This window comes from Salmo trutta, chromosome 4 (assembly GCF_901001165.1).
Source record: "Salmo trutta chromosome 4, fSalTru1.1, whole genome shotgun sequence".
Taxonomy (NCBI): Eukaryota; Metazoa; Chordata; class Actinopteri; order Salmoniformes; family Salmonidae; genus Salmo; species Salmo trutta.
This window is the reverse complement of record NC_042960.1, coordinates 4,680,702-4,702,823: the sequence shown is the minus strand read 5'-3', so window position 1 is coordinate 4,702,823 and position 22,122 is coordinate 4,680,702. Positions and strand designations below refer to the sequence as shown.

The 22,122-nt window shown below is 45.0% G+C and overlaps 1 protein-coding gene and 1 pseudogene across 1 annotated transcript; one reads left to right on the top strand and one right to left on the bottom strand.

The window, feature by feature from the left end:
* Positions 1–6,715: 6,715 nt before the first annotated feature.
* On the bottom strand, positions 6,716–8,656 carry LOC115191704 (uncharacterized). The gene is made up of 3 exons (XM_029749551.1): positions 7,820–8,656; positions 7,155–7,577; positions 6,716–7,024 (listed from the first exon to the last, which is right to left on the bottom strand). Exons 1-3 carry the CDS (start codon positions 8,290–8,292, stop codon positions 6,994–6,996), a joined length of 927 nt encoding a protein of 308 aa, XP_029605411.1. The 5' UTR covers positions 8,293–8,656; the 3' UTR covers positions 6,716–6,993.
* A 2,234-nt stretch (positions 8,657–10,890) lies between these two features.
* Positions 10,891–15,302, top strand: LOC115191706 (uncharacterized; annotated as a pseudogene).
* The last annotated feature ends 6,820 nt before the right edge of the window (positions 15,303–22,122 follow it).

Genomic DNA, 22,122 nt, shown 5'->3' with positions numbered 1-22,122 from the left:
AGCATGCTCAGACCAGCTGGCATGTTTCAAGCGGACCACCATTGTCCCTGTTCCTGAGAGCTCAAAGGCAGCCTTACTAAACAACTATTGTCCGGTAGCACTCACATCTGTAAACATGAAATGCGTTGAAAGGCTAGTAATGGTGAATGTCAACACCATCATCCCAGACACTCTGGACCCACTCCAATTCACATACCGCCCCAACAGATCCACAGATGATGCAATCTCTATTGTACGCTACACTGCTCTCTCCCACCTGGACAAGAGGAATACCTATGTGAGTGCTGTTCATTGACTACAGCTCAGCATTCATAGTCCACTCAAGCTCGGGACCCTGGGACTGAATACCTCCCTCTACAACTGGATCCTGAACTTTCTGACGGGCCACCCCCAGGTAGTGAGGGTAGGTATCAACCCATCTGCACATGCATACACACACTCGCATTCAAACACACAAACATGCATACACACGGACCCACACATACACACAAGTAAATAGTGTCACACATGCACTCAAACGTATAGAGTTGGCCTTGCTGTTTAGATGTTTGTTTTCCTCGATGTCTTTTGTTTTAGCATTGTTGTTTTCTGTTGTTTTTCTCTTTCTCTTTAGTTATTTTTGTTGGTGCATTGGGTGGGTTGGGTTGGAGGGGGACGGTGTCTTGGGGGGGATGGGAGGGGTTTGGGGTTGGAGAGTTGGAGAGTGGCGTGGGAGGTTTTTTTCGGGGGGGGCTGTGGGGGGGATCTTGGATGGTTGGTGGCCTGGTGATTGGGAGCTAGTGCCAGTGGCCAAGAGGTTGCTGGTTTGGTCCCCAGTTCGACTTGGTGGAGATTCGGTCCTTGTGGCCTTGGGCGGGGCCCTTGACCCTGGTTGCTCCTGTGGGTCGCTCTGGATGGGAGTGTCTGCTGGAGGACTGAATGTAATGTAAATGTTGAGCGGCTTCACTGCAGGTAGATTGTATTAAAATTAGATTAAAAAATGTAAATTACTACACATCTGCCACGCTGACCCTCAACACGGGGGCCCCTCAGGGGTGTGTGCTTAGTCCCCTCCTGTACTCCCTGTTCACCCATGACTGTCTGGCCACGCACAACTGATGGTCAGATTCGTGTTTATCATAGAAGGAATGAGCGTTAGACCGAGGCCTGTACTCTGGAGCGGGATCGATTTGGAGGTGGAGGGTCCGTCATGGTCTGGGGCAGTGTGTCACAGCATCATCGGACTGAGCTTGTTGTCATTGCAGGCAGTCTCAAAGCTGCCTGCTCCCTCCTCCCTCCTCCCTCATGTGGTACCCTTCCTGCAGGCTCATCCTGACATGACCCTCCAGCATGACAATGCCACCAGCCATACTGCTCGTTCTGTACGTGATTTCCTACAAGACAGGATTGTCAGTGTTCTGCCATGACCAGTGAAGAGCCTGGATCTCAATCCCACTGAGCATGTCTGGGACCTGTTGGATCGGAGGGTGAGGGCTAGGGCCATTCCCCGCAGAAATGTCCGGGAACTTGCAGGTGCCTTAGTGGAAGAGTGGGGTAACATCTCACAGAAAAAATCTGGTGCAGTCCATGAGGAGAAGATGCACTGCAGTACTTAATGCAGCTGGTGGCCACACCAGATACTGAGTGTTACTTTTGATTTTGACCCCCCTTTGTTCAGGGACCCATTATTCCATTTGTTAGTCACATGTCTGTGGAACTTGTTCAGTTTGTCTCAGTTGTTGAATCTTGTTATGTTCATCCAAATATTTACACATGTTAAGTTTGCAGAAAATAAATGCAGTTGACAGTGAGAGGACGTTTCTTTTTTTGCTGAGTTTATATTAAAAATGTTTTACCTGAGACGGGAAGGTGTGCGTCTGTGAGTGACGAAGGGAAAATGGAGGGGGAGTGAGATAGTTTACCAACATGAGTCGATTTGGTTGCTAACTTATTGCTAGTTATTTATCATCTCATCTGATTACATAGTACCTGTCTTGCCTGCATCAAACCGAGAGAAGCTAGTTAAGCTCAGCTAGGTAACATTAACTAGGCTAATTGAGTCTACATAAGTTTAACTGTGCTCTTTCTCCTGGTCCAAATCCATTCAGATGATTAAGTAGCAGCCTAGCTGTTGGCTTTTGGTGTTGTAGCTTGTCCTCATCATTTGACTTTTATACAGAAAAAATATATATAAAAAGCAACATGCAACAATTTCAAAATTTTTACTGAGTTACAGTTCATATAAGAAAATCAGTCAATTTAAATACATTCTTTCGGCCCTAATCTATTTATTTCACGACTGGGAATTCATGCCTGGTGAGTATGCAGGCCATGGAAGAACTGGGACATTTGCAGCTTCCAGGAATTGTGTACAGATCCTTGCGACATGGGGCCATGCATTATCATGCTGAAACATGAGGTGATGGCGGCGGATGAATGGCACGACAATGGGCCTCAGGATCTCGTCACGGTATCTCGCATTCAAATTGCCATCGATAAAATGCAAATTGTGTTCGTCTGTATCTTATGCCAATGAGTCCAGACAGTTCGCAATGTACATACGAGAAGAGGGGCATCGTTTACTACCTAAATCATCGGGATTATCTGGTTACCACCAGTGTTTGGAATACATTGACCTCCTTGACAAAACAGACCATGGGACACCTTTTCACACAGAGATTCATTGTTCAAATTCCGCAGTGGGTCTGTGTAAATTTTGCGATCGTATTGGAGACAGGTTTGTGACAGTCATCTATCCATGTACTGTTATAGTATCTCCAAGTAGCAGCCAGGAAAACTAATTGTTCTCACTTTATGATAGAACAGTTAGATTTTTCTGCCTGACTGTGGCGTTCTTTACCTGAATGATTAGGATTGTCTTGTGATCACAACAAGACTACTTATTTTGCTCAAATAGAACATTCCGTTTTCTGCCTGAGTGGGGCGCTGTTTACCGCAATTGTCCAGATTATCTTGTTAACGGAACAAAACCATTTATTTGACTCAACTAGAGATTGATATAAATTGTATTGATTTTAAAAGATGGGCCTGGCTGACACAAAAATACATTAGGGGAAAGAATCAAGAGACACAGCGGCTGATTATCTTTCTGCACATCTCTTTATTTACAATGCTGGCTGTCATGGTTAACACAAACGCAGGACATTGAATGCTACCTGAATTGACTCAGAAAAGTAACATAAATAGGGTTACAGTATCACAGCGAGGTCAAACAAGTGTGAGTGAGTGTGTGTTTGTGTCAGATTATCCAGTGTCCACAGCAACATAATTGATTACCTACTGTGATGTGTACTGTGGTTTTAGCCATGCTCTCACTAACCCTCATCTTTTCTCTTTCTCCCCTTATGGAGACTCTTGGACCGCAACTGAGGACACCCTGGTCTGATTCCTAGACGTGCTTGGGCCAATCCCTCCTGGCCCCCTTCTACCTGCCTGTTGGTGTCCTGATTCCTAGACATGCCTGGGCCAATCCCACCTGCCCCCCTTCTACCTGCCTGTTGGTGTCCTGATTCCTAGACGTGCCTGGGCCAATCCCTCCTGCCCCCCTTCTACCTGCCTGTTGGTGTCCTGATTCCTAGACGTGCCTGGGCCAATCCCACCTGCCCCCCTTCTACCTGCCTGTTGGTGTCCTGATTCCTAGACGTGCCTGGGCCAATCCCTCCTGGCCCCCTTCTACCTGCCTGTTGGTGTCCTGATTCCTAGACGTGCCTGGGCCAATCCCTCCTGGCCCCCTTCTACCTGCCTGTTGGTGTCCTGATTCCTAGACGTGCCTGGGCCAATCCCTCCTGGCCCCCTTCTACCTGCCTGTTGGTGTCCTGATTCCTAGACGTGCCTGGGCCAATCCCTCCTGGCCCCCTTCTACCTGCCTGTTGGTGTCCTGATTCCTAGACGTGCCTGGGCCAATCCCTCCTGGCCCCCTTCTACCTGCCTGTTGGTGTCCTGATTCCTAGACGTGCCTGGGCCAATCCCACCTGCCCCCCTTCTACCTGCCTGTTGGTGTCCTGATTCCTAGACGTGCCTGGGCCAATCCCACCTGCCCCCCTTCTACCTGCCTGTTGGTGTCCTGATTCCTAGACGTGCCTGGGCCAATCCCTCCTGGCCCCCTTCTACCTGCCTGTTGGTGTCCTGATTCCTAGACGTGCCTGGGCCAATCCCTCCTGGCCCCCTTCTACCTGCCTGTTGGTGTCCTGATTCCTAGACGTGCCTGGGCCAATCCCTCCTGGCCCCCTTCTACCTGCCTGTTGGTGTCCTGATTCCTAGACGTGCCTGGGCCAATCCCACCTGCCCCCCTTCTACCTGCCTGTTGGTGTCCTGATTCCTAGACGTGCCTGGGCCAATCCCACCTGCCCCCCTTCTACCTGCCTGTTGGTGTCCTGATTCCTAGACGTGCCTGGGCCAATCCCACCTGCCCCCCTTCTACCTGCCTGTTGGTGTCCTGATTCCTAGACGTGCCTGGGCCAATCCCTCCTGGCCACCTTCTACCTGCCTGTTGGTGTCCTGATTCCTAGACGTGCCTGGGCCAATCCCTCCTGGCCCCCTTCTACCTGCCTGTTGGTGTCCTGATTCCTAGACGTGCCTGGGCCAATCCCTCCTGGCCCCCTTCTACCTGCCTGTTGGTGTCCTGATTCCTAGACGTGCCTGGGCCAATCCCTCCTGGCCCCCTTCTACCTGCCTGTTGGTGTCCTGATTCCTAGACGTGCCTGGGCCAATCCCTCCTGGCCCCCTTCTACCTGCCTGTTGGTGTCCTGATTCCTAGACGTGCCTGGGCCAATCCCTCCTGGCCCCCTTCTACCTGCCTGTTGGTGTCCTGATTCCTAGACGTGCCTGGGCCAATCCCTCCTGGCCCCCTTCTACCTGCCTGTTGGTGTCCTGATTCCTAGATGTGCCTGGGCCAATCCCTCCTGGCCCCCTTCTACCTGCCTGTTGGTGTCCTGATTCCTAGACGTGCCTGGGCCAATCCCTCCTGGCCCCCTTCTACCTGCCTGTTGGTGTCCTGATTCCTAGACGTGCCTGGGCCAATCCCTCCTGGCCCCCTTCTACCTGCCTGTTGGTGTCCTGATTCCTAGATGTGCCTGGGCCAATCCCTCCTGGGGCGACTTTACTCCTAAGATGGCTGTTTTTCCATCTGTAGGACAATTGCTGAAATATACGATATTGCATTCGTAGGTAGGATACATTATTCGAAATTGTAGGCAAATGATTTACATGTTTTTTGAGTGTGTTTGTCTGATTTTATAGAATTCACCACCAAATGGAATCACTGCTCTACTGTGAAGTTGTCACGTACCATCCCATACCATCGCAGGTAATGACAAGAAAAATGGTTTGCAATGTATTTCAACAGTCTTTCATACTTACAAGTTCTCTCCAGTTATCTCCATGACCTTTCACTATATTTGGATCGTAGACACAGTCCTCCTCTTCCATGCCAACCTCAGGTGGTACCCAGCCAGTGTCATAGCCATGCACAGTGTGCCAGGTCTTCTGCTTGGGGTGGTTCTTCTCCTCTTATGATAATAACCTTCCCCACATCCACTCTGACTTGAAGTACTCTTTTCTCCCAGTAGGGGACACCAGGAGAATGTCCCAACTAACATAGACACCAGTTCCAAGAACACTTTAGTCTGCACTTGGTGTGAAACCATTGTTCTTAATCAACTCTGTTGTGGTGCCGTGGAACATCACATATTCTGTCTGGTCTTCAGGAAGTGTTGCTGTCTAGAAAGTTGATGTAGTGTGGGGAGTTAGCCATAAGCTAGTAACCAAACTGCAACTGAATACACCTCTGCTGAGGTGAACTGTATTATAAGTCAATACAATGCACAATTACACTTTGTAATATTAAACAGTCCTTTGGCTAAAACTGTTACACCAAATAGTGATATTTATACAGTAACAATATGCCGAATCACTATTGTTACAATAATATTACAAGTGTTGTAACATTATCATGCTTAACATATAAATGTACTTTGTAAACAGGGATTGTTTGATATATCGAAGTTAAATGACCAATAACAAGACTGTTTAATAAAGACTGTTGTTTATTATACTGTGTATGCTTAGGAAACAGTGCTTCTTACTGATCTAGCTACTGTGCTTTCCACTAGTTACCACAGCCACAAATGCATGAAAAGAAAAATGAGCTTTTTGGTCTTCATTTAAGGTTAGGGTTAGTCACAAGGGTTAACAGTGAGGTTACGGCTAGGGTTAAGGTTAGGTTTAGAACAACACTTTAATAAGAAATAGGCGAGGTTGAAGACTTTGCGGCTGAGGTAACTAGTGACGACTCACTACCGTGCTTAGGTTTCGTTTCCAGGTCTCCACTCGTCACTAGACATAGAGATGGATAGAGGGCACAATTGCCACAAATAACTATTTCTCTATGTCTCTAGAGAGCATAGTAGTCCATCAGAATGTAGAACCATGATACCTCTATGTAAGTGAAAAGCAACCATCCCACACAGATAGTAGAGGTAGTCTAATAAATACATAAACATTTTAATACAATAGGTTTATGGTTAAGTAGTATGCCACCAACCTGACATTGAAAGCTGCTGACACCTTTTGCAAACAGTAGTGAGCATTCAGCTGCCACCAGCGTCAAACTGGAAGACACCTTATAAACCTATGGCAGACACAACATTGGCAAAATATTGCCAATGTTTCCGCAGTAAAGATGCTACAGATGAAATGAACACACTCAAACAATTGGTGACTTTTAGAGGTTTATTTGAGATTTATTATAGGAAGACAATTATTTTGAACAATTATGATCATTGATACACGCCTTGTTTACGTCAAGTGAATAGCATTGAATCGTTTTAAAAAAGGTTATATTAATTGCATATACAGTAGGAATAGTGCCAATAATCAGTAAGCCTTTGGCAAAATATAGCTTCTTCCTATGCAATATTGAATGTGTAGCTATAGCAGCATGCTACATCCTCTTATCTCGATGAACATGAAGTGTAATGCTCCTTGAATACACCTTCAAGACTCAACCTCCAGTGACGGGTTTAACCTGAGGATAGAGAAACAAATACAACATGTTAGAACCTGCAAGTAGTGGAGTTCATATTTCAAGTGCAAGCCTTCTAGGAAAATGAAAACTTCCATCTAGTGATTGGTGAGAGAAGTTCAATATTACATACTTTTTCAAGATGGCCACTTTCAGCAATGCCATGACTTTGATTCTCTTTGGGTCGTAGACACAGTTCTCCTGTTGGTTGCTTGGCACCATGTCAACACCAGGTGGAACCCAGGCAGTGTCATACCCATGTGTGTGCCAGTCGTATTGCCTGTCGTGACCCTGCACATCAATGATCTTAACCTTGCCAACATCCACCTTTACTTTCAGAACCATCCTGTCTGAGTCATCGGCACCAATGGGGTATTTAATTGCTTTTCTGATGTCTCGACTGACATAGACACCTGCACCAAGCATACCATCTGTGGATGGTGTGAAGCCATGTCTCTGTATTTCTACTGCAGCCTGTTTTGATGTCCCATGATACATCACGTAGACGTGGCTGTCCTCAGGGGTGACTCCATTCTGAAGATGACGGTGTCTAGATCTGTAAGACAGGGAGACAGTTTTTGCAGAAATGTGATAAAAGTACAACCTTCTACAGTTGCAGTATTTTCAATTTGAGGCAAAATATCTCAAACGAATTTGTAAGCCCTCCACAAATAGACTATAAAACAATGCCATTGGAAAGCTCAAAACACAATTGACTGCTGTGAAGTTCAATTGTTCATGACAGGTAAAACCAAGAGAAAGTTAGCAGTGCTTTACAACAGTTTATTTTATACTTACATGTTGTTTTCTTTCACTTTCATGACCTGCATGACTTTGATTCTCTTTGGGTCGTAGACACAGTTCCCCTGTTGGTTGCTCAGCACCATACTGACCCCTGGGGGAACCCAGGCGGTGTCATATCCATGCTCGGTATGCCAGGTCTCCTGCATGGGGTGGTTCTGTTGATCGATGATTTTAACCTTCCCTACATCCACTCTGACTTTTAGTACTCTTCTCTTATTGTTGGAAACACCAAGGGGGTATTTAATTGCTTTCCCGATGTCTCGACTGACATACACACCAGGCCCAAGTTCTTCTCTTGATGGTGTGAAACCATTCTTCTTTATCAACTCTGTAGCCTCTTTTGTGGTGCCGTGGAACATCACATATTCTCTGTGATCCTCTGGATGCTCATTGGTCTCAAGAATGTTCTCTAAGTAGTATGGTGAATTTGTTTTGTTTTTCTGCTTGGTGTACCCCTTCAAAGCCATAGTAATCAAACTGCAACTGAATACACCTCTCACAAATGAGCTGTAATCCCAAAAACTATTTTTAAGGGCTAGCCATCTTGCAAATTATTTAGGCTAAAACCGTTAAAGCAAATTGTAATGTTTAAAGAACTACTCAACGTATCCAGAATCAATGTTACAATAGTATTAGAATAGCATTATAACATTCTCAAGTAAAGACTGGTGAACAAAACAGTATTTGATTTATATCAAGTGTTCAATAATAAGACAGCTAGCTTGTCTAGTGTTTCAAATACCATTATTCTCACCCGCTATACTAACAGACGAATGCAGGATTAGACCGTATGTGAGGGTTTCCTTCCACTCAAATTTCATTTCCTGGTTCTTGAGAAAAACGTTTGGTTTTCTGTTTCTTTGTAAGTAAAAACCACGCCCACTCACGTTAGAATCTAGTCTAATGGGTACATGATCATAAACATATGTGAGACGTCATGCCGTATTAAGACCTCTGGAGCGTTTCAAAATTGCAATGCGGACACCTTTGACAAATACATTGACGTTTTTAGTCTTTATACAGTACCAGTCAAAAGTTTGGACACACCTACTCATTCAAGGGTTTTTCTTTTTTTTTTTTACTATTTTCTACATTGTAAAAAAGTAGCGAAGACATCAAAACTATTAAATAACACATGGAATCATGTAGTAACCAAAGAAGTGTTAAACAAATCAAAATATATGTTATATTTGAGATTCTTCAAAGTAGCCACCCTTTGCCTTGTATATCAGACTAGGTTCAGAATCAGTAATGTGTTGTCAATCTAAACAGTGATCACACAACTGCTGTCTGCGACTAACAGGAAGACACAACATTGACCAATATTATCAATATATTTCTGCACCACAGATGCTGTAGATTAATGAAACCTGATTGGATTTTGTGGAGGTAAAACACTCAAACAGTCTCGGGAACTTCTACAGTTTAGTTAAGATTTATTATAGGAAGAAAACTCTTCTTTAAACAACGTATGATCATTGATACACATTCATTATCAAGTAAATATGATTGATTATATTTCTAAAATATATGATTGATTACACATTAATCCCATATCAAATCCTCAGCCTATTGTGAGCCTATTTAGCTCCTCCTTACTGTTGCTGCATCATGCTGGACTGTTGAACCATCCACTTCTGGCAACGAAAATCCAGTAGAAAACCCTCTTGGTGTTCCAGACACTAAGACAAGAGTAGCTTAAGGGACATTTAAAAGTGTTTCAACTTCATATTCATCATCTCCAGCACCTCCTCAACATCAACATACAGTGTGTGAAAACTGCGCATTTCTATGTTTTGCAGTACAAAAAATAAGATGTTTCCAATGACATCATCAACCAATCAGTAGACAATTATTAGGCAACGTCTACTCATCATTTGTTAAAATCCCACAATGCACACCGATGACGTCATCTTTTTACTACAAATCATAGAAACACGCCATTTTCTCATATGTTGTTGATGTTGGGGTAGTGCTGGAGATAATGAAGTTGAAACATTTTGACGTCGCCCATTAGAGTCAGAGTGGATGCAGTACCACCCCAAGAGGAGGACTGGCACCCTGAGTATGATACTGCCTGGGTTCCACCTGGTGTTGGCATGGTGACGAGCAACCAAGAGGAAGACCTGGCACCCTGAGTATGATACTGCCTGGGTTCCACCTGGTGTTGGCATGGTGACGAGCAACCAAGAGGAAGACCTGGCACCCTGAGTATGACACTGCCTGGGTTCCACCTGGTGTTGGCATGGTGACGAGCAACCAAGAGGAGGACTGGCACCCTGAGTATGACACTGCCTGGGTTCCACCTGGTGTTGGCATGGTGACGAGCAACCAAGAGGAAGACTGTGTTTATGACCCAACAATAATCATGAAGGGAACCGAAGAGAACTTGTAACTATGAATAATCCTGTTGAAGTGCAAAATACAGGTAGCTGCCAAAATAATGGAAACAGTTGAGTAAATGAGGGGTACAAAGTATATCTAGGTGCTTCCACACAGGTGTGGTCCCTGAGGTAATTAATCACTTAACATCCCATCATGCTTAGGGTCATGTACAGTATAAAAATGCTGGGCAGGCCATTATTTTGGCTACCATGGCGATGCCCCCATAGGATGATAATGCCCCCATCCACAGGGCACGAGTGGTGACGTAATGGTTTGATGAGCATGAAAACGATGTAAACCATATGCCCTGGCCGTCTCAGCCACCAGATCTCAACCCAATCGAACACTTATGGGAGATTCTGGAGCAACGCCTGAGAGAGCGTTTTCCTCCACCATCAACAAAACACCAAATTATGGAATTCTTCATGGAAGAATGGTGTCGCATCCCTCCAGTAGAGTTCCAGACACTTGTAGAATCTATGCCAAGATGCATTGAAGCTGTTCTGGATCGTGGCGGCCCACCGCCTTAAGACACTTTATGTTGGGGTTTCCTTTATTTTGGCACTTACCTGTACAATACTGCATTTAAATATATAATGCTCCTTAAAATAATGTACCTACTGGACAAAATGTATAATATTAGTCAATAGGTGTCTTCTATAGACTAATAGTATCTTCGATTTAGTCGCAAATGGCAGCTGTGTACTACTCACTGTTCAGATTGACTCAACAACTGATCTTAGACTGATGTATAAACACTACGGACATCAATTTACTGGTCAAAGGTGTCAGCATTGCAATTTCAAAATGCTCCAGAGGTCTTGCAATAATAAGATGTATCATACATGTTTATGTACCCATTAGATTAGGCTTCCTTCTCATCTGAGTTGGCGTGGTTGCTTTTCACTAGCAAATAGATATCCTGGTCATGAATTTAGATGGACTTTGCTCTCTCTCTCGAATTAGAATTTGAGAGAAAGAGGGGAGAGAGCAAGGGAGAGGAAACAGAGGAGAAACGAGAACTAAACTCTGTCATATAATCCTGAATTAGTCTGACAGGTTGGTTGAATCTGATTCCACAGTAGCAGGTAAGGATGACCAAATTCTAATTTGACTTTTTAGAAAGTTGCTTATTAGCTCCTTCACGAATGTTAACATCGCATTGCAAAATTTAAATCACAAGCCAGAGGATATAATCCAATATATAGTATTTTCTATAAAAGTGAATGATACAACAGAGATGATCTGAATTATAATGTATTTATAACATTACAAACAAGTGCTTGTAACATACCAAGTATATTGTGCACTATTGACGTATTATTCATGTGAGCCAAAGAAATATACTAAGGCAACACAGTAGTTGGCAATAGCATGTGACTTTTCTGAATTAGTAGCCTGGATAAAGTCTATTTGTGGTTGACATGTTGCCCTTTGTAATTCATATTTAATTGCCAAGTATTACAATGTGCAGGCGGAGTCCCCTTTTATTACACTTCAGGTTACTTCCACATGTACAGTGCCTTCAGAAAGTATTCATACCTCTTGATTTATTCCACATTTTGTTGTGTTTCAGACTGAATTCAAAATCAATTAAATAAAAATAAAAATCTATTTGGAATGTCAAGGCAAAGGGGTGCGAATACTTATGTAAATTGGATATTTTAAATATTTTCAATAAGTTTGCTAAAATGTCTAAAAACATGTTTTCACTTCGTCATTATGGCGTATTGTGTGTGTAGATGGGTGAGGGAAAAAAAAGATTGAATTCATTTTGAATTCAGGCTGTAACACAACAAATGTGTAATAAGTCAAGAGGTATGAATACTTTCTGAAGGCCCTGTAGGAGATCTAAATCGTTACTACAGGATTACAGAAATGTGTCTATTCATAAAAGCATATTTTGCCACAGGTTCTCACAGCCAGAATCATCATGTTGACTAGGGCTTGCCTGAGGAAAATGAAACCAAACTCTCCATACTTAGACAACTTTCTCGACACTGGTGAACATCCTGAGGATCAAAGAACATATGTGATGTTCCATGGCACCTCAATAGAGGCTGCAGAGATGATTAAGAAGAATGGCTTCACACCATCAAGAGCAGATAGCAGCATGCTTGGTGCTGATGTTTATGTTACACGGGACATTCAAAAAGCCTGTAAATACCCTCCTGGTGTTTCCAACTCTAAGAGAAGAGTACTAAAAGTCAGAGTGGATGTTGGGAAGGTTAAGATCATAGACCAGCAGAGTCACCCCATGCGGAAGACCTGGCATACCGAGCATGGATATGACACCGCCTGGGTTCCCCCAGGGGTCAATATGGTAGAAAGCAACCGACAGGAGAACTGTGTCTACGACCCAAAGAGAATCAAAGTCATGGAGGTCATGAAAGTAAACAAAAAGACCATGTAAGTATGAAAGAGACTGTTGTAGTGCAAACCCTCTGATTGGTTTTACCTGTGATGATGCAATAGATACAGTGGGGGGAAAAGTATTTGATCCCCTGCTGATTTTGTATGTTTGCCCACTGACAAAGAAAGGATCAGTCTATAATTTTAATGGTAGGTTTATTTGAACAGTGAGAGACAGAATAACAACACAAATATCCAGAAAAACGCATGTCAGAAATGTTATAAATTGAGTTGCGTTTTAAGGAGGGAAATAAGTATTTGACCCCCTCTCAATCAGAAAGATTTCTGGGTCCCAGGTGTCTTTTATACAGGTAACGAGCTGAGATTAGGAGCACACTCTTAAAGGGAGTGCTCCTAACCGCAGCTTGTTACCTGTAAAAAAGACACCTGTTCACAGAAGCAATCAATCAGATTCCAAACTCTCCACCATAGCCAAGACCAAAGAGCTCTCCAAGGATGTCAGGGACAAGATTGTAGACCTACACAAGGCTGGAATGGGCTACAAGACCATCGCCAAGCAGCTTGGTGAGAAGGTGACAACATTTGGTGCGATTATTCGCAAATGGAAGAAACACAAAAGAACTGTCAATATCCCTCGGCCTGGGGCTCCATGCAAGATCTCACCCCGTGGAGTTTCATGAGAACGGTGAGGAGTCAGCCCAGAACTACACGGGAGGATCTTGTCAATGATCTCAAGGCAGCTGGGACCATAGTCACCAAGGAAACAATTGGTAACACACTACGCCATGAAGGACTGAAATCCTGCAGCGCCCGCAAGGTCCCCCTGCTCAAGAATACATATACAGGCCCGTCTGAAGTTTACCAATGAACATCTGAATGACTCAGAGGACAACTGGGTGAAAGTGTTGTGGTCAGATGAGACCAAAATGGAGCTCTTTGACATCAACTCAACTCGCCGTGTTTGGAGGAGGAGGAATGCTGCCTATGACCCCAAGAACACCATCTCCACCGTCAAACATGGAGGTGGAAACATTATGCTTTGGGGGTGTTTTTCTGCTAAGGGGACAGGACAACTTCACCACATCAAAGGGACGATGGACAGGGCCATGTACCGTCAAATCTTGGGTGAGAACCTCCTTCCCTCAGCCAGGGCATTGAAAATGGGTTGTGGATGGGTATTCCAGCATGACAATGACCTAAAACACACGGCCAAGGCAACAAAGGAGTGGCTCAAGAAGAAGCACATTAAGGTCCTGGAGTGGCCTAGCCAGTCTCCAGAACTTAATCCCATAGAAAATCTGTGGAGGGAGCTGAAGGTTCGAGTTGCACAACGTCAGCCTCGAATCCTTAATGACTTGGAGAAGATCTGCAAAGAGGAGTGGGACAAAATCCCTCCTGAGATGTGTGCAAACATGGTGGCAAACTACAAGAAACGTCTGACCTCTGTGATTGCCAACAAGGGTTTTGCCACCAAGTACTAAGTCATGTTTTGCAGAGGGGGTCAAATACTTATTTCCCTCATTAAAATGCAAATCATTTTATAACGTTTTTGACATGCGTTTTTCTGGATTTTTTTGTTGTTATTCTGTCTCTCACTGTTCAAATAAACCTACTGTTAAAATTATAGACTGATCATTTCTTTGTAAGTGGGCAAACGTACAAAATCAGCAGGGGATCAAATACTTTTTTCCCCCACTGTACATTCTAGAGCTTTCTAACTGATTTGTTTTTAGAGCCTACGACCAGGAATTCAAAAAAATCTACATTTCCCCAATGGCCTAAAAATCAAGTCTCCTTTAACAAATCATTATTTTAAATAAACTATGTAAAGTATAGAAGCTAATATAATATCATATTGAAGCAAAAACTGTCTCCCTGTCTTACAGATCTAGATACCGTCATCTTCAGAGTGGAGTCTCCCCTGAGGACAGCCACGTCTATGTGATGTATCATGGAACATCAAAACAGATTGCTGTGAAAATACAGAGAAATGGATTCAAACCTTCCAAAGATGGTATGCTTGGTGCCGGTGTCTACCTCAGTCGAGACATCCGAAAAGCAATTAAATACCCCATTGGTGCCGATGACTCAGACAGGATGGTTCTGAAAGTAAAGGTGGATGTTGGCAAGGTTAAAGTCATTAACGAACAGGGTCACGACATGCAATACAACTGGCATACTAAGCATGGGTATGACACTGCCGGGTTCCACCTGGTGTTGACATGGTGACGAGCAAACAAGAGGAAGACTGTGTCTATGACCCAAAGAGAATTACAGTGTTGACAATGCTGAAACTGTCCACCATGAAAATGTGAGTGATATTGAGCCACAGTCAGTACCTTATCACAATGGAAGTACCCCTACAGTAGAAGGCTTGAAGGGCACTTAGTGTGAGCCCCACTATACACACATGCAGGTTTTAATTGAGACCGTTTGTATTCTATTCTCTTTCCTGCAGGTTAAACCCGTCAGTGTAGAACTGATGGCGTTCTGCATTCAGGGAGCATCCAGCATTAACTCATGGTCACCAGAAGAGGATGGTTAGAATCAGACGGTCACACATGATGCAGTTCATAGGAAGAAGAAGCTATATTTTGCAGGCCCACAAGATGATTTCACATGGCAATCTATATGCAATCAATCATATAACCTTATATCAAATATTCATATTTACTTGATGTAAATAATGCGTGTGTAACAATGATCCTTGTTCCTATAATAAATCTCAAATAAAAAAGTTTCCCACATTGTTTGTTGTGTTTTCCCCCCTCCGAATTCCAATCAGTTAATCTATTGAAGTATCTGTGCTGCGGAAATATATGAATTAATTTAGTCAATGTTGTGTGTCTTCCATAGACTTCCATAGACAGATGGCAGCTGAGTTCTCACTGTTTGCGGAAGGTGTCAGCCATTTTGAAATGCTCAGATTGGGATACCATATATGTTTATGGTTCTGTATTTATTAGACTACCTCTACTATCTGAGTGGGTGTTGTTGCTTTTCCCTTACATAGAGGGATAATGGTTCTAGATTCTGAGGGACTACTATGCTCTAGGTCAGGGATCATCAACTAGATTCAGCCGCAGGTCCGATTTCTTTCTTGAACGGATGGTCAGGGGGCCGGAACATAATTACAAATCATTCGTAGACTGCAAATTGACCGCAAGAAGCCGAAACATATATAATATTAGATTAAAACATCATAATTTCAAACCTATATTATGCGTGGGAATAGTTTGGAACAGATTTCCCAAATTAAAATCACTTGGAGCTGATTTGTTGGTGTTTGTACAGTCTTTTATGTGGGCCACCAGTTGGAGATCCCTGCTCTATGTGCCTTATCCATCTCTATAGAGACAAGATTTGGAACCAGGAAATTAAATCAGTAAAGCTGTAACGCCTGTCGTTAGAATTAGACCAAGGTGCAGCAGAGGATGTGTATTCATTATTAAAGATTTTTTTATACAAAAAGACAACACTTGACAAAATAAACAAAATTACAGCCGACAGTTCTGTCAGGTAGTAACAACGAAACAGAAAGCACTAAACAGAAACAATCACCCACAAAAACCCAAAGGAAAAACAGGCTACTTATGTGTGACTCCCAATCAGCAACAACGAACTACAGCTGTGCCTGATTGGGAGCCACACACGGCCCAAAACAAAGAAATACAAAAACATAGAAAAATGAACATAGAACGCCCACCCAATGTAACACCCTGGCCTAACCAAAATAAAGAACAAAAACCCCTCTCTATGGCCAGGGCGTTACAGTACCCCCCCCCCCCCCCCAAAGGTGCGGACTCCGGCCGCAAAACCTGACTCTGAAGGGGAGGGTCCGGGTGGGCCTTCTTACGGCGGCGGCTCAGGTGCGGGACGTGGCCTCCGCTCCACCTTCGGCGTCGCCCACTTAGGTGGCGCCCCTGGCCGCGCCGGAGGACTGGTGGGCGACCCTGACTGCGCCCGGCTGGCGGGCGATTCTGGTTGCGCCCGGCTGGCGGCCGACCCTGGCTGCGCCCGGCTGGCGGGCGACCCTGGCTGCGCCCGGTTGGCGGGCGACCCTGGCTGCGCCCGGCTGGCGGGCGATTCTGGTTGCCGGGCGACCCTGGCTGCGCCCGGTTGGCGGGTGACCCTGGCTGCGCCCGGCTGGCGGGCGACCCTGGCAGCTCCGGGCTGGCAGGCGGCTCCGGCGGCACTGACCCAGGATTCACCAGGCTGGGGCGACATGAAGGAGGCCTGGCCCTGGGCGCAGGACTCACCGGGCTGGCGGGCGGCTCTGGCGGCTCCGGACAGGCGGGCGGCTCTGGCGGCTCCGGACTGGCGGGCGGCTCTGGCGGCTCTGGCCCAGGACTCACCAGGCTGGGGAGACATGAAGGAGGCCTGGCTCTGGGCGCAGGCACTGGACTCACCAGGCTGGGGAGACCCACTGGAGGCCTGGTCCGTGGAGGAGGCACAGGACTGACCAGGATGGGGAGACCCACTGGAGGCCTGGTCCGTGGAGGGGGTACAGGACTGACCAGGATGGGGAGACCCACTGGAGGCCTGGTCCGAGGAGGAGGCACAGGATAAACCGGGCTGTGGGGGAGCACTGGAGTTCTGGTACGTAGGCTCTTTACCCACACTCCAGGCTGAATGCCCACTTTGGCCCGGCACGGGCGGAGCGCAGGCATTGGGCGAACTGGGCCCTCCCAGCGCCCTGGAGACACAGTGCGCAGAGCCGGTGCAGGATAACCTGGACCGAAAAGGCGCACTGGAGATCAGACGCGCTGAGCTGGCACAATCCGTCCTGGCTCGATGCCTGCACTCGCATGGCACTTGCGGTGGGCTGGCCTATAGCGCACCGGGCTATGAACGTGCACTGGAGACACCGTGCGCTTAACCGCATAACACGGTGCCTGACCAGTACTGCGCTGCCTCCAGTAAGCACGGGGAGTTGGCTCAGGTCTACCGCCTGACTCCGCCAATCTCCCCGTGTGCCCCCCCCAATTATTTTTTGGGGGGGGCTGCCTCCCGTGTCCGTCGCTCTCCCTCGGCAGGTTGTTGAAGTGGTCAAATAATTTATCCCATGTCCAGTCAATCCTTGACTCCAACACCTCCAGCGACCAGGATGCCATGACCTCCCGAGAACGCTGCTTCATCCCCTCATTGTGCTGCTCCTTCCTCCGCTGCTTGGTCCGTTTTTCACCCAATGTAACACCCTGGCCTAACCAAAATAAAGAACAAAAACCCCTCTCTATGGCCAGGGCGTTACAAAAGCACTCTGTATGAAGCACTACTGTAGGTATCCTAAGAATACAGTATAATAATCCTGCATTTGTCAAGCAATAGCAGGTAAGAACAATCTCCTGTAATTCTAGACAAATTAACAGTTTTGTTATTTACCATTTCACTGATATATATATATATATCAAACACTGTTACTGTAACAATAGTGATTCAGCATATTGTTATTGTATAAACATCACTATTTGGTGTAACAGTTTCAGTTAAATGACTATTTAATATGGCTTGCTATTGCAATGTGTAATTGTGCATGATATTGACTTATAATACAGTTCACCTCAGCAGAGGTGTATTCAGTTGCAGTTTGGTTACCAGCTTATTGCTAACTCCCCACACTACATCAACTTTCTAGACAGCAATACTTCCTGAAGACCAGACAGAATATGTGATGTTCCACGGCACCACAACAGAGTTGATTAAGAACAATGGTTTCACACCAAGTGCAGACTAAAGTGTTCTTGGAACTGGTGTCTATGTTAGTTGGGACATTCTCCTGGTGTCCCCTACTGGGAGAAAAGAGTACTTCAAGTCAGAGTGGATGTGGGGAAGGTTATTATCATAAGAGGAGAAGAACCACCCCAAGCAGAAGACCTGGCACACTGTGCATGGCTATGACACTGGCTGGGTACCACCTGAGGTTGGCATGGAAGAGGAGGACTGTCTTGGAAGCAGCTAAAGGGGATCCGCAATAAATACAAATACAACAATAATGTACACCTAAACTGCATCATACTGATTTTGCCATTCTCTTCTCATGAGCATGAAGTTGAAGTGATGCTTTATGCTTCCTAAATACAGAAGGCCTTTAATTCAGTGACAGGTTTTTAACCGGGGGAAAGAGAAACAAATACAAAATGTATATCAAAACCTTCATGTATTGTAGTGGGGCTGACAATGTATCAAGAGCTCTTTCACACTGCTGCTTGAAATTCAATGGTGCTTTGATCTTCAGTAGTTGTGATGTGTGACTCCTTCTCGCTTACCTTTTTAACTGCCTAGTGTCTAAGCCTCTAGATGGCGACATCTACTAAGATAGCGTATGGAATTGTTTTAAAGGTCCAATGCAGCCATTTTTATTTCAAAATCGAATAAATTCTCAGTGACAAGTAAGAACCTTACAGTGACTGTTTTCGGGGATTGAATTTAGCTAGGACTGTCTGGGAGTGGTCTGAGTGGGAAGAGGAAAACTGAAAATGTGCTGTTATTGGCACAGAGGTTTGGAACTCTTTATTATTGGTCTATTAACTAATTAACTGCATGGTGATGTCACCATGGAAGGCCAAAACTCCATCCCATCAAAACAGTCTTTTCAAACAGTTCTTTAGGGGTGGCAGGTAGCCTAGTTGTTAGAGCGTTGGGCCAGGTAACCTGAAAGGTTGCTGGATCGAATCCCTGAGCTGACAAGGTAAAAATCTGTCGTTCTTCCCCTGAACAAGGCCGTTAATACACTGTTCCCTGGTAGGCAGTCTTTGTAAAAAGAATTTGTTCTTAATAACTGTAATGCTGCTGAATTTTTCAGGATCAACCGTTTCCAGTGTGTATCAAGAATGGTCCACCAGCCAATTTAACACAACTGTGGGATTGGAGTCAACATCGGCCAGCATCCCAGTGGAATGCTTTCGACACCTTGTAGAGTCCATGCCATGGCGAATTGAGGCTGTTCTGCGGGAAAAAAGGGGGGTGGAACTCAATGTTAGGAAGCTGTTCTTAATGTTTTATATACTCAGTGTATAAAACACAGGAGAATCACGTTTTTGACTTCACTGGGCCTTTAAGATGGTCATACCAAGGATCATTTAGCTTGGTATTTGTTTTATACCCTGTAGTATAAAACAAATATATACAAAAATATTTGTTGAAACATTTTGGCATTACTGTGCTATTAGCCCATAGAAATAACCTGTCCCCCTATGATGTGGAATGGCCCTATTCACCTCCATTTTTACCACACAATCACTGGATGACCTTTTGACGATTCCTGTGAAGATTGTGGCCGTTGAAGAGTAAAATGGACAACCCTTCACCTGACAGCCAAGATAGCAACCCAGCTGGTGCCCCAGTCAGCACCCCCGCCTAGGCAAGGGCCGCAAGCCCCTTCACTAGGCCAGCAGCAACCAGAAACCCGGCTGACCCAGCATTCGTTGGTCCTCCAGTCCACCCGGCAGCCTCAGCAGCGCCATCTATCCTCAACCGGGGTCCTCCAGTTCCAGCACTAGTGGGACAGCACACCTCTGGCCTGCTTTCCTCTGTGGGTTGTCGTGGCCCTCCTCTGTTGGGGAGCCATCCCGAGTACCTGACTGGACACCTGTTGCCTCCACAGTGCAGCCGTGGACTAGCCATGCCATGGAGTACTTGTCACATGGGTACTTTCAGCCCTGTCCCCTGGCTACTCCTTGCCTGCTGCTGATGGGGTGGCCACATGGGGTGGACCTGCCTTGGCCCAATGGGCTTCATATTGACATTCCAGCAGGGAATTCTTTATTTTTGTAAATATGATACTCATACTTAGAGGTGGCTGTTACGAATTCCCTGCCGGTGAACTCAATCTGTACTCAGGGGTAGATGTAGTATAGTAAATGTAAATCCGAGACACTCCATACAGTATGATATGTTACGTTTCATATGGTATGTATTACATTTAACAAAAATGTAAACGCAACACGTAAAGTGTTAGTCCAATGTTTCATGAGCTGAAATTTAAGATTACAGAAATGTTCCATACACACAAAAAGCTTATTTCTCTAAAATGTTGTGCACAAATTTTTTTACATCCCTGTTAGCGAGCATTTCTTCTTTGCTGACATAATCCATCCACCTGAAAGATGTGGCATATCAAGAAGCTGATAAAACAGCATGATCATCACACCTTGTGCTGTGGACAATAAAAGGACAAATCTAAAATGTGCAGTTTTGTCACACAACACAATGCTACAGATGTCTCAAGTTTTGAGGTAGCGTGCAATTGGTATGCTGACTGCAGGAATGTACACCAGAGCTGTTGCCAGATAATTTAATGTTAATTTCTCTACCAAAAGCCACCTCCAATGTCATTTTAGCGAATTTGACAGTACGTCCAACCGGCCCCACAACCGCAGACCATGTGTATGGTGTTGTGTGGCCGAGCGGTTTGCTGATTGTCTACGTTGTGAACAGAGTGCCCAATGGTATGTGGTGGGGTTATGGTATGGACAAGCTTAAGCTATAGACAACGAACATAATTGCATCTTATCAATGGCAATTTGAATGCACAGAGATACTGTGACGAGATCCTGAGGCCCATTGTCGTGCCATTCATCCGCCGCCATCGCCTCATGTTTCTGCATGATAATGCACGGCCCCATGTCGCAAGGATCTGTACACAATTCCTGGAAGCTGAAAATGTCCCAGTTCTTCCATGGCCTACATACTCACCAGATATGTCACTCATTGAGCATGTGTGGGATGCTCTGGATCAACGTGTACGACAGCGTGTTCCAGTTCACGCCAATATCCAGCAACTTCGCACAGCCATTTAAGAGGAGTGGGACAACATTCCACAGGCCATAATCAACAGCCTGATCAACTCTATGTGAGGAGATGTGTATCACTCTGCATGAGGCAAATGGTGGTCACACCAGATACGGACTGGTTTGCTGATCCACACCTTCCTTTATTTAAGGTTACATTGGTATCTGTGACCAACAGATGCATATCTGTGTTCCCAGTCATGTGAGATCCATAGATTAGGACCTAATGAATTTATTTAAATTGATTGATTTCCTTATATGAACTGTAACTCAGTGTCATGTCCTGACCAGTAAAGGGGTCATTTGTCATTGTAGTATGGTCAGGGCGTGGCAGGGGGGTGTTGTTTCTGTGTGTTTTGGAGTTTGTTTGTTTCCAGGGGATATGTTCTAGTTTTCTTTTTCTATGTTCATTTTCTATGTGTGGCCGAGTATGGTTTCCAATCAGAGGCAGGTGTCTTTCGTTGTCTCTGATTGGAAGCCATACTTAGGCATCCTGTTTTAAGTGTTCACTTTATTAAATAATAAAAGGAAGATGAGCACTTTACCCGCTGCGCTTTGGTCCCCTTTCATCGACGCTTGTGACACTCAGTAAAATCTTTGAAATTGTTGCATGTTGAATTTATATTTTTGTTCATTATAATTTGTGAAAGTCCATCATCCATTTCGTATGATATATTACGAATTACAATTTGTTGTGGCTAACGTTAGCTAGGTGGCTTGGTGGCTAACGCTAGCTAGGCTATAGTTAAA

Excerpts from the sequence above, each read along its gene's own strand:
- LOC115191704 (XM_029749551.1), bottom strand. The coding sequence starts at position 8,292 with ATGGCTTTGAAGGGGTACACCAAGCAGAAAAACAAAACAAATTCACCA. Across the intron at positions 7,578-7,819 it reads AAAGTGAAAGAAAACAACAT|ATCTAGACACCGTCATCTTC; the intron begins GTAAGTATAAAA and ends CCTGTCTTACAG. Across the intron at positions 7,025-7,154 it reads AAAGTGGCCATCTTGAAAAA|GTTAAACCCGTCACTGGAGG; the intron begins GTATGTAATATT and ends CTCTATCCTCAG.